The sequence below is a fragment of the Pezoporus occidentalis genome, unplaced genomic scaffold (genome assembly GCF_034315485.1).
Source record: "Pezoporus occidentalis ecotype Australia unplaced genomic scaffold, CSIRO_AGI_Poc_V1 ctg46, whole genome shotgun sequence".
NCBI lineage: Eukaryota > Metazoa > Chordata > Aves > Psittaciformes > Psittacidae > Pezoporus > Pezoporus occidentalis.
Window position 1 is genome coordinate 5,421,806 of NW_026915791.1, and position 12,559 is coordinate 5,434,364.

At 42.0% G+C, this 12,559-nt stretch overlaps 1 protein-coding gene across 1 annotated transcript in view; it reads right to left on the minus strand.

Moving 5' to 3' along the window:
• RTF1 (RTF1 homolog, Paf1/RNA polymerase II complex component) overlaps positions 1-12,559 on the minus strand; it is a 34,742-nt gene that overhangs the window by 14,663 nt on the left and 7,520 nt on the right. Inside the window, exons 3-5 of the mRNA XM_062635753.1 lie at positions 6,036-6,183; positions 3,959-4,163; positions 1,521-1,635 (exon numbers count right to left, since the gene is read on the minus strand). Coding sequence (XP_062491737.1) covers positions 1,521-1,635; positions 3,959-4,163; positions 6,036-6,183 — 468 coding nt within the window. The remainder of the gene's footprint in view (positions 1-1,520; positions 1,636-3,958; positions 4,164-6,035; positions 6,184-12,559) is intronic.

Here is a 12,559-nt window from a genome sequence, read left to right on the forward strand (position 1 = left end):
ATTCTTTATTGAGGAGCTGGGAGACACAGGGGATAGCTCCTCCTAACGTGTGTCCCCGCATTGCCATGCAGGCCATCCTTATATAGTCACTGGGCATATTACATCATTCTCCAGAAAGTTTCCCGCATGCATACAAAAATGTGATGGTGGTATTTAAGGGTCGTTTTTCTCAACAATGTTCATAACCAGCTTAATCAACATTACAGACATAGCAATCATCCTGTCCTTCTACTTATCAGTTAGTTTAACTGCTCCCATCCTGGAAACCAGCTAGTCCGGGATACTCCCCAGTAGATGTTTACACCAGCTTAATGGGTTTATTAACACCACAAACACAGCAATCATCCTGTCCTTCTACTTATCAGTTAGTTTAACTGTGCCCATCCTGGACATCTGCTAGTCCCAGATACTCCCCATCCCCAGGTTCTGTTTTTCTATTCTGCTTTTCTTACACCTTCTGTACTAAGGTCCTAAGGACCTGAAACTATGTCACCTACCTTCAAGCACCGCAGTTATTTTCCATTACAAAGCCATCAAACTTAACATTACTTAGAACTGATTACATTTTGTGCTTTTGTGCCTCCTTGTCTCAACACACATCTACACATTGTGTATTACATAAGGGACTACATAACTGTATACACACATATGGAGTTGAGGGGGTAGAGAGATGAGATTCACACCACTTAATGTGTGCATAATGGGAAACTCATTTCACCTAATCTTACCTAAGTGTCAAACATCTATTTTACTATATGGAACAAACTGACAGCTGGAGATACCCTCCTCCATTGCACGGAGGCAACAAGTGCAAACAAGCAACTAGTAGATGGCTAAAGTCAGGTGAAACCCATCCCACTGTGGGAGCCTATCTGCCCAGACTCTATAAATAGTTGAGGTCATGGTCTTTGAAACCACAGCCAATTCAGCCAGTTGAAACTACAGTTCTATTACAGAAACCTCAATCCCACAACTGGTATTATCCTCTTTCTCCTGGAGGGGGATAAACTATAGAACTCCTTCTGCTCCTCCTAGCATTCAAGTTTTTTTTTGACAACCCTACCTGTAGAAAATAAGCAGTCTTTCCATTGTATGCGCATGCAAAGTAATTAAGACAACAGCTCATCATTTTCTGGCCTGTACTCTCAAGCTTTCACTTGCAAGAAAGACAGCATGTAATGTTTCAGACTGAATGACAACTTCGGCTAAAGAAATTGCAAAAGGTTGCTCTCCTGTTCTCCTATGGAAGAACTATCACAGCAACTCTAGATACAGCTGTAACTTTTCATTGTTCATTAGAAGGAGTTATCAGTGCACCCCTCAGCAGACCAAAGATGTTAATTTCTTTAGATGAACTGGAAAGGCTAAAGATAGCTTAAGCATATAAATGAACTAAATTCTGACCTGCTTACCACACTGCTTGACATTAAGGGGAAATATTAGGGGCAGAGAGAGGCAGCATCCTATCTCCTATTGCCAGGGGAAAAAGGTTTGTTGCTAAGGATGATTTTATTTCCTACCTGGGATTCCTGGATCTGTGTGAGTTTTTTCTTCTCCTGCTCTTCCTCTTGCTTTTTCTTTTTCTCTTTCTTTTCTTTCTTTTTTGCCGTTTTTAGTTTCTTCTTGATTTCAAACCTAGTGGCAGATATTGAAACAAAAAGAATGTATGATAGAATGCTCTCCCCCTGAGTGAGCAAAGTACCACTCAGATGCTATCACAGCTTAAGCTCTTAGTAGGCTGTAAGGAACTCTTCCATTGCTTGCCCCAGATGGATAACTCTTTAACACTATCCTGTCCCTATTCCCACCCCCTTCCTTCCCCAAGAAAAATAAGGTGAAGAAAAGCTGAGGACAGAAAAGTGCAGACAACAGACAGCTGACCTTTAGCGCTGATGAAACCACATAGTAAGCAATGGCTACTCCCCAGAAATCTGTCCTTAGTCCATCTTCTCCAGTGTAGTGACTATTGCATGTTGCCTCCAACTCTAAAAACAATTGGCTATTTTGCATCATTTGCATCTCAACAGCTAAAAATGTGCGTGTTTAAAGCCACTACCATGCTAACTTTTTCAGTGCTTAAACTCCAGCTTTCTACTAGTACTGGTCTGTATAAGAATGACTGCAAAGAAGTCACAGTGAGTCCACCTTCAGTAGCTACATTCCAATGAGACTTGGGCAGTTTCTGTAGTCCAATATAAGCACTACCATTTCTACTTTCATGAAATATTCCACCCTGAAATCTTATTTTCAGCCACTGTATTCAGAAGAGTAGAGATTTCACTAGAATTGTCCTGTGACTGAGATGCCAACATGAACTGGTCACTGCTTTAGTGAAGTGTGCATACAGACAAACACAAGAAGAAATATTACTTAACTTCCAATAACTGAAATTCAAAATGTATTATCCACATGCATATTACACAGTCCATTCTTCTTCAGTCCTTTATACCTGGATTTTGTAGACAAGAAACTGAAGTGCCAGATGAACTCATTGCTGTTTATGCCTTTTAACATGAAGCGTATTACACAAGGCACAGGCATTGTATCACAGTGCCTGGAGTAATCCAAATGAACTCACAGCACAACGTACATACAAAAAGCTAGACAGCATTTTGAAAGATCCAACTTACCATACAGTTAAATAACTACCACCCCCCTCCTTAGTTCTACCTGCCAAACCCTTTACATAGAATAGGGCAAACTTGTTTAATATTAAGTCAGCAACTCAAGCTTATTTGTATCAAGTATTCTCCAGTGTTCATTCTAAAAGACAGACATTGAGTTACCATGGAATAGTGAATGAAGTGAAAAAAATACGGTGTCCTTCTACCTGATCTAAATCCAATCTTTCACTTATTCTGATCCCTTTGAGGATAGCAGCAGACTACAGAAGACATTGAAAGCTGTATTAAAACCATAGACAGGCAGGGCTCTAACTAACTACGGCTTGGACAAATGGTCTGACGGTAGCTTGTATTGACAAGATTTACTCAGATGTCAGTCCTCTAGAGAAATTTCTCAGCAAGTGAGGAAAGAGAGAAGTCACTGAAGAGAGAAGCAACTGGAGAAAACTTGCCCTACATGTGCCAAATTTATCATTTCAGACACATGGAAAGAAAAATACTTTTACTACAAGGAAACTGCAACACCCCCAAGTCCTCCTCAGGGCTGCTCTCAATTCAATCTCCACCTGCCTGTAGTTGTGCCTGGGACTGCCCTGACCCACATGCAGGACCTTGTACTTGGCCTTATTGAACTTCATAAGGTTTGCATGAGCCCACTTCTCAAGCCCATCAGGGTCGCTCTGGATGGCATCCTTTCCCTCCCGTGTCAACCACACCGCACAGCTTGGTGTCATCAGCAAACCTGCTGTGGGTGCACTCAATCCCAAGTGCACTCAATCCCAAGTGCTGTCCAAGTTGCCAGCAAAGATGTTGAATAGCGGCGGTCCCAAAACCTGAGGAACACTCGCTTGGACATAGAGCCATGGATCATAACTCTTTGAGTGTGACCATCCATATAACCCCTTACGAACCAATGCTACAGTAGCCATTGTGGAAGGCCACCAAATTTGCCAGACACCATTTGCCCAAAGTGAAGGCATGTTGACTGTCACAAATCACCCCTTTACTACTCATTTGCCTTAGCATAGTTTCGAGGCGGATCTGCTCCATGATCTTGTCAGGCACTGAGGTGAGACTGACTGGTCTGTAGTTGCCTGGGTTTTCATTTTTTCCCTTTTAAAAATGCAGTAATACGGATACAGTAGTAACTTTCAGACATCCTTCTCAACTTGCTACAAGGACAGTTTATGCAAAAAAAACAAAAATCCCCTACAATGAAGCTTAATTCATTTTATAATGCTGAATGCTTGGACCCAAAAAATGAGAGCAGTCAGCACGCTCTCCATACAGCCTGTATAAATTTGCTGCCAGATATCAACAGGTATAAAATTCACCTTCTTTTTAGCACTTCTCTCTTCTCTATCCGGTTAAACAGCTCCTGCTCTCTCTCCTTTTCTGTCATTTGTTCCAGACGAGCTCGGTCTTCTTCATCTCCCATCAGATCTTCTCCATAACCATCATGGAATTCCTCATCTTCCGATGAAGAATCTGAATCCGAGCTAGATGAGGAGCTATTACTTTCTGAGTCAGAGACTTCTCCTAAAACAAAAATACAAGGCAGCAAGATTCAACTGGAGCAAGCCCAAGCACTCTACCATAGCATGTTAGCAAAGAATATCAAGAATAAATTTTACACTCCTCCTCCACTATACTAAAAGCATACATATAATAGAATCAGAGAATAGTTAAGGTTGGAAAGGACCTAAAGATCATCTGCTTCCAACACCCCTGCCATGGGCAGGGATGCCTCGCCCTAGACCAAGTTGCCCAAGGCTCTGTCCAGCCTGGCCTTGGACACTGCCAGGGATGGAGCATTTACCATTTCTTTGGGCAGCCTGTTCTAGGGCCTCACCACCCTCACAGCAAAGAACTTCTTCCTTATACCTAACCAGAACTTCCCCTGTTTAAGCTTAAACCCATCACCCCTTGTCCTATCACTACAGTCCCTGATGAAGAGTCCCCCTCCTGCGTTTCATAGGCCCCTTTCAGATACTGAAAGGCTGCTATGAAGTCACTACAGAGCTTCCCTTCTCCAGGCTTAATATGAAAACTTAACCCAGGAGGAACCACTTTACTACTGTAAGATATGCATGCTAAAAAATGATAAAATTAGCGGTATTACATGTGAACACAAACTGGGTTGTAAGTAAAAATTCTTAATAGAACAAGCAAATTTCAGGAAGCCTTTTAGTTAGTGTGTCAGGGACTTAGTTTAGGATTCTATGCCAATATGCTTATGTCCCTGAGAAATTGCTTATACATCCATAACTTTAAGTTATGCATGTGTGCACCTCAAATCCCACTATTAATCACCATCAGTGCTCCCAGTTACAGCAATCTGAGAAAATAAAATCTGTTGTTTGAAGACTGCAACACTACAAGTCGCTACATCAGAAGATAAAGTTCAAACACATTACCCTTGACTGGCAAGGCTATGATGCCCCACTGCTGTAACAAGCCCTCCCAGCTAGGCTTAAGAAACAGCTGATTTCCCAATAATACGGGTAACACCACCTTTAAATTTGATCCAAGTCCAGGTACTTTGATTTCAGCTAATTTACTATGTTACACCAAATGCAAAAGCAGGCATTAGGATTCTTTCTCTTACTTTCATTCTGGTCTCAGTATTTCTGGAAACTCCCAGCTTTGCAAGCTTACACTGTGAAAACATTTAACTTGTAAGTGCTGATATATACCCCCTTCAAACATTTCATGCTTTGGTCTGTCTCCACTGTGCTTAATATAATTAAAACTGTAGGCTCCTTCATACACTTTCTCAACTTTGCTGGGTTTTTTGGTATCAATTGAAATTGCAACTAACACCCTGCAAACCTTCATGGGCATGATGAAAACAGAAAGAACACAGTAATTCTGCCCAGCATCGGAACAGATTCAATACTTATGTTAAAAAATATTCTGACAAAGTCATACTAATGATTTTTCTTCTTCCATGTCAGTGCAAATGTGCAAGAATTCCAATTCAGAGCAAATGCATGCAAGATAAGCTATCTGCATCATGCAGCACCATACACCTCTCCCTCTGTCGTTACAAGAAGTTTGGAGAGGAAAAATACGTCAATGGGAATAAAAGAAAACACTACCCACACTACAGATGGGACATGCTAGAAGGAAAAAAAGAATTTTTCAGGAGAAAGTCAGTTAGTGAGACATGTTATACATCCTTCAGCTGAAACAGTATTTAGTGTGGCAGTTGTAACAGAGTGCTTACAACAATGCTATACTGAAATATATGCACTTCAAACCACGGCAAGTTTAAGAGTCATGCAGATTACCAGTAACACAAAGAAAACTCTTTGAAGACAGTCTTTAACTTCATCATTTAATATTAGTCTTCAGTGCGCACAAAGGGGTGACTTCATATTGTAAGCAGATGCACATGTGTTATCTTACCCTCTTCAGGTGCTGAACTCTCAGCAGAGCTGTCTTTATCTGAGCTGCCTGAAGAGGCAGCTTTGTTCGTCTGCTTCTTCATGGTTCCTTTCTTCTCTGCCTTACCCGCTTTGCCTTTTTTCTTGTTTTTAGAACCTCCAACAGTCCACTGCAAGGAAAGAACAAAAAAAGGGGTGATGAGACATGAACTCTTCTCCCTCCCTGAAAACAGTGGAGTAAAAACAACTGAGAAACAGGGACCTGACAGTGACAAATCAATCATAAAAGGGGAAGGGGGAAGGCAAAAAATAGGAAACTTATCAAATTAAAGCATTTAAAAGGTTCTTTGAGCTTGGGGGATGCGGAGTGTTGAGTAGTTCTGTGTTTCTCTTAAAAAACAGTTATCAGTGCAAGCCAGCAGTTGGTAGGACACTCCTCTAAAAAAACTTAAGACTAAACTAAAACTAAAAAGTTAAAAAAAAAAGTTAAAAGTTCTAGTTTTTAAAACTAAAAAAAAAAATAATACTTCAGAGTCTGCAATATCCATCAGGAGAAAAGAGGTACTGAAAACATTTTCCTAGAAAAATCATTTTAAACAAGTGACCAACTGCATTTGTAAAGATTAGCTTCAGTTTACTTCAGTTTACTACTATTCAAGAGAAGCAACAGATGTGTTTCCAAAACTAGTTTCTTCAAGAGCATGATATTCATAGAATGATAGAATGGTTTCAATTGGAAAGGACCTTAAGATCATCTGTTTTGAACCCCCTGGCACAGGCAGGGACGCCTCACACTAGACCATGTCACCCAGGGCTCTGTCCAACCTGGCCTTGAACACCACCCGGGATGAAGCATTTCTCACTTCTTTGAGTAACCTGTTCCAGTGCCTCACCACCCTCACAGTAAAGAAGTTCTTCCTTATATCTAACCTGAACTTCCCCTGTTTAAGTTTTAACCTGTTATCCTTTGTCCTACCACTGTCCCTAATGAAGAGTCCCTCCCCAGCATCCCTATATCCCCTCTGCAGATACTGGAAGACTCCTACGAGGTCTCCACGCAGCCTTCTCTTCTCCAGGCTGACCAGCCCCAACTTTCTCAGCCTGTCTTCATATAGGAGGTGCTCAAACCCCTGATCATCCTCGTGGCCTCCATTGGACTTGCTCCAACAGATCCATGTCCTCCTTATTTTAAGAACACCAGAACTGCACACAGTGCTCCAAGTAGGGTCTCATGACATTAAAGAGATTTCATGCTGGCACACCAGTTGTACATGGCACTCTGCAAAAATCTGTTTTACCAAAAGTACACAGCATCTGTATTATCATGCAAGAGCCCAGTAGCACACTCGCCCACAGACGGTAATGCCACTGCCTGCATCTATGTACACAAGGCAGAATCAAATCAGAATCACAGAAGTCAAGAAAAAAACCAACCAAATGTCAAGTCTTGATTTTCTCTTAATACTATACCTTCAATTAATTTAGACTTCAGTTTCCAAGTACAAGACTTCTCCCACCACACACACAAACAGCCACTTCAAATCCCAGTGTCCCAGGATGAGAACTATTTACCTTACAGTGTGATTTCTCATCAGAATTTTTGCATGGTCCCAACTAACTGGGTAAAGCCAGAAGGGAACACAGCCTGTAATGACTGCCTGTGTATTATTTTAAGGCTTCACAATATTTTGCACTTCACTACCTCTCCTAGAAATTCTTCAGGCATTAGACCTTCAGGGATAAGACAGTTTCTTTCTAAATGTATATGTATTTAAACTGTTACCCTCTTTGTACCTGTCTATTACTCTCATCTTTCATGCACATCACCACCACACAGTCTACTACAAAATTATATTCCTAATTCAAGTGAGCAAATACTTCTTCACATAACTGAGACCTTGAGATCAAAACCACTCCAACTGGGGAAAGGAACAAAAAAGAAATCTCTAGATTGGACCTCAGGTGAACACAAATTTCAGCCTTCTCATCTATTCACCCCCTCCTAGGGGATGAATCACGTCCATTTCTGCAGGTAGCAATCATCCCATCAAATCTCATGATTTCCACCTGATTAGGCACCATCTTCAGAGAACCCTAGTGTTCAAACACTCTAAATTAAACTCATCCAAGTAGTTAGAGGCTACTACCTGACCTACTACCTTTAGAATTTCCTTGGGTTTGATTACTCTCACAGCTAGCCTTGTACCTTCCACATTACCAACTGCTTCATAATCATCCTTAAGCACCAGCTGTATTCAGAAGTGTCAGAGACCAGGCAGTTTTCTTTTCTGAGGCAGAAGTACAGCTACCTAGTGGTGAGCCCTTATTGCAATCCATAACCTATGCAGTTACGCCAGCCTGCTATGGTCCATACGACAGGTGAGAAACCACACAGAAAGCACCTGACTTCATACAGCCTGAGCTTGCATTCAAGTCTCTATTAGATTCCACACTGAAGCTTTACTTGTTCAGTGTTACAATACTACTGCCTAATAACATTCCTAGTTCACTATGCCCAAATAAATCAGTTAAGAACAAGCTTGCACTTCACCCGAATCTGCTGAAACCTTAATGTTAAGGAATCATCTCCTAGGTGTTACAGAAGAGTGCTATTTGCTCAGGAACCCACCTCCTGTCAGCACACCAGTGAGAACACACAAGTGAGAAAGGGAGCATTTAGCAGTGAAGAGCAGAGCCCTCTGAACCAGGGAAGCAGAAGTGTCTCCTTCCCAGAGCTCTGCCACTTCTTTTCAGTGTTTGGAATGCTGAATTATACCTTGTATCAGCATGCTGTACAGCAAGAAGGAAGCACAAGAGGAAGCCATAGCATACACCACAGTTCTATTAAAACCTCGAGAGGTCATGCTGAGATGAAAGAAGTTAAGATCAGATGAAACCAGTGTGACTTCAGTTGTTAATAAAATGTTTAATAGCTGTAGATATATGTATTACAGATCACTGTTCTCAGCCTTTAACTTACAAGTGGAATTGTGGAGAGAGCCTGGGTCCAAGAAGCCAGGACTGAAAAGAAAGCTGTGTGACAACCTCTTGGACAAAAAACAAGTAATAAGGAAAGACCCTGCGCTAATCAAGAATATTTTGCTTTCATTTCTATTTCACTTCATTCCACTTGTTTATGCACGTGACCTCTATGTCTTTTAAGTCATAATAACTGGTTGTCACCTCCCAGTTTCAGTGCTGTCAGCCAAATTTTTCCTCATCCAACTCATGTGCCTCAAGGGTTATTTAGCTACCTCAATCTCTCATGAATGCCTGATCATTTCTGGTACCACTACAGGACCAGACAAGGGTTTGAGAAAGCTTTATGGGCAAACAAATCAGCAAAGTACATAGTCAGCATGATACTCTTTTAGGCTCACAAATTGCTCTGCAGGCTCAAGAAACATCAGTTGTCATTTGGATACTGAATGACCACTCTGTATTGTTCAGAGATTAGCCAACACTGAGTTTCTTCTTACAGCAGAGGAAGATTAACAGAGATTTGCAGGCTGGGGAGGGGACAGGACACACAGGACACAACACATGGGAAAACATGGACATAACAACACTGGAAAGGCATGAACTGCATGGCAACCTGCAGTCCAATCCAGTGTCTTGAGCCCCTTCCTCAAGTTCTGGCAAACCAGTGGAAATCAGAAAGGCAATGACATATTTGCATGTAACATCTAGTAAAAAAACACACAATTACAGTCAGAAGCATTTGTTTGCTCTGTTCCCCTTAACTCCATGCATCTCAAATTGCAAACAATAAGCAAAATATCCCTTCTACTGCAGCTTCTCCAGATTCCCTCTTCCATGTTCCAGTCAGTCAATACTTCTCACATGCTTCCCATAAACAGCTCCTCTATTCACTGCTGCCTCCACAGCCGCCATCTGGAACCCTCCACGGTTCCAGACACAGCAAGTTAATAACCCCATGCAGAAGTGTGCTGCAACTTGGCTTTCTGCTTATTGTTTAGTACTATCGAACAACAAAGCTTTATGATTCAGTCACAGGAAGTAGCCAGAAGAGCATTTCAAATTTTCCTCTTCCTTTCAAGGTTCACAGTGCTAACAGCTTGCATATTCCCCCCAAGAAATGGTTGGAATCAGTGATCTTAAAGGTCTTTTCCAATCTAAATGATTCTGTGATTCTAAGAAGTCCAAGTTAAGCCACAGTACCCAGAATGGACTGCCAACAGCAACAACAAACCCCATCACGGTAGAAATCAGCCAGATTTAGAAATCAGCTTCTACAAAAGCAAGTACACAAAATGATTGAAGAAAACCATTTACAGCTCAGCAAACCTGGAACATATTTTCACTGAGGAAATGAAATGAGACCAAGGGAGAAGAAAAGGAGAGAAAATCTAAAAGCGAGCTCAGAGTACAGAAAGTGGTGGAATCGTTTTGCCCCCCGCTGCTCACATAGGTACTATGTGAATAGAGAAACACGATGACTAGATCCATTATCCACTGAGATTTTATTTTGAAAATAAGTATTTTCCTTGCCCCTTTTTTTTTTTTTCCCTTTTACATCAAACCAGAAAGATGCAAAACCAAGGTTGCCAGCCTGTTGTTGCAACACCCTTCCCTCCTGGATATCGCTTCTGTAAGCAAAAACCAAATTAGAAGCTGCAATGTCAAAAGCACAACAGGTCCCCTATGAATGCGTTCCTTTCCTAGGCCGGATAAACTTACAAGCCATGACAAGATGACAGCCTAAGAGTACCAAGGTACATAACGTTAGCCCAGCTTACAAACTTTCAGCCATTCTCCTCCATTCACACTGGGAAAACAAAAGGCAGTTCTCCAGCCAAGTCATCAAACTGCAGTTTCAGCCTGTCTGAAGACACCAGGAAGCAGCACAGATATGAAGATAAGGCAGCATTTGCTGACCTCAGGGTTTCTCAAAGATGGGAGAACTCTAGAGACAGCACTCCAAGGGCTACAAGGAGGAAAACTGTCTCTACCACCACTATTAAAACTAAATACTAAAGTCCCATTACTTTTCCTGCCTTTCAGGGTCTGCAGTGGTCATTCTGACACCTCAAACACCTTCACAGTGACAACACTGGAGCAACTAGAAGATTTAAAAGACCATTTTAAACACAAATAGGAGAATCAAGGTGTTAAAACCAAAATGGAAAGACGGTAAGAGAATTATCGCCATTTGACAACTGTTCCCCACAACATCCTTGTCTCTAAACTGGAGATGCACAGATTTAACAGATGGACTACTCAGTGGATAAGGAATTAGCTGGATGGTCGCACTCAAAGGGTTGTGGTCAACAGATCGATGTTGGAGATTGGAGGTGGAGACTGGTTATAAGTGGCATTCCTTGTGTGTCGGTAGTGGAACCGGTGCTGTTCAACACCTTTGTTAGTGAGGAGGGACAGTGGGACAGAGTGCACCCTCAGCAGGTCTGCTAATGACATTAAGCTGTGTGGTGCAGTCAACATGCTGAAGGGAAGGGATGTCATCCAGAAGGACCTGGATAGGTTGGAGAGGTGTGCCAGCACAAACCTCACAAAGTTCGACAAGGCCAAAAGCAAGGTCCTGCATGTGGTTTGGGGCAATCCCAAGCACAAACACAGGCTGGGTGGAGAATGAACTGACAGCAGCCCTGTGGACAACTTGGGGGTGTTTGTTGGTAAGTTCAACAGGATGCAGCAGCACACACTCATAGCCCAGAAACCGACTGTGTGCTGCACTGCATCAAAAGGAGCATGACCAGAAGGTCAAGGGAGGGAATTCTCCTCTACTCTGCTCTGATGAGATCCCACCTGGAGTACAGCATTGAACTCTGGGGTCCCCAACATAAGAAGGATGTGGACCTGCTGGAGCGAGTCAAGAGGATCATCACAAAGATGATCAGAGGAAGAGTGCAAGGCAAGGATGGAGGGGGCTTGGAGCAAACTGGTCTAGTGGAAGGCGACCCTGCCTGTGGCAGGGGGTTGGAACTGGATAAGCTTAAAGGTCCCTTCCAACCCAAACCATTCTATGACTACATGAAATAAAAGGAACACCTTCCGAAGACGCAGAAGAGGTTTTTCAAAAAGCTGGCTGAAAGAAGGCTTCATGTGCCAAAATATCATCAGACACTTGATTCACTCTCCACCTGAGTAATGCTCAAAGGAGCTCACAGAAAGGTAACTATGGAAAAAACAAACAAAAACACACCAGCAAAAAAGACCAGACACAAATAACCAAACAAAAAAAGAAATCTGTAATAGGTATAAATTCAGTTTAAACTGCAAAATTAACATTTGTCCTGAAGTATTTTGTGAGGTCTATATACTGCAAAAATGGCATGTACTGCTGAGTGACAACACTGAGATGGTATATACTAAATGCCAATGCAGAAACACTCCATAATCAAAACAAATTTGGAGATACCACTGGCTAAGAAAACCTGCAGTGTTTTACTTAGGAAGCCTGGGCCAAACAGCTGGAGACGGCAACAGCCATAAAACACTTGGTCAATGAGTGCCTTGCATAGCTCTAGTATCACCAGCCAGCAAGCATCACCCAGACTAATAAAA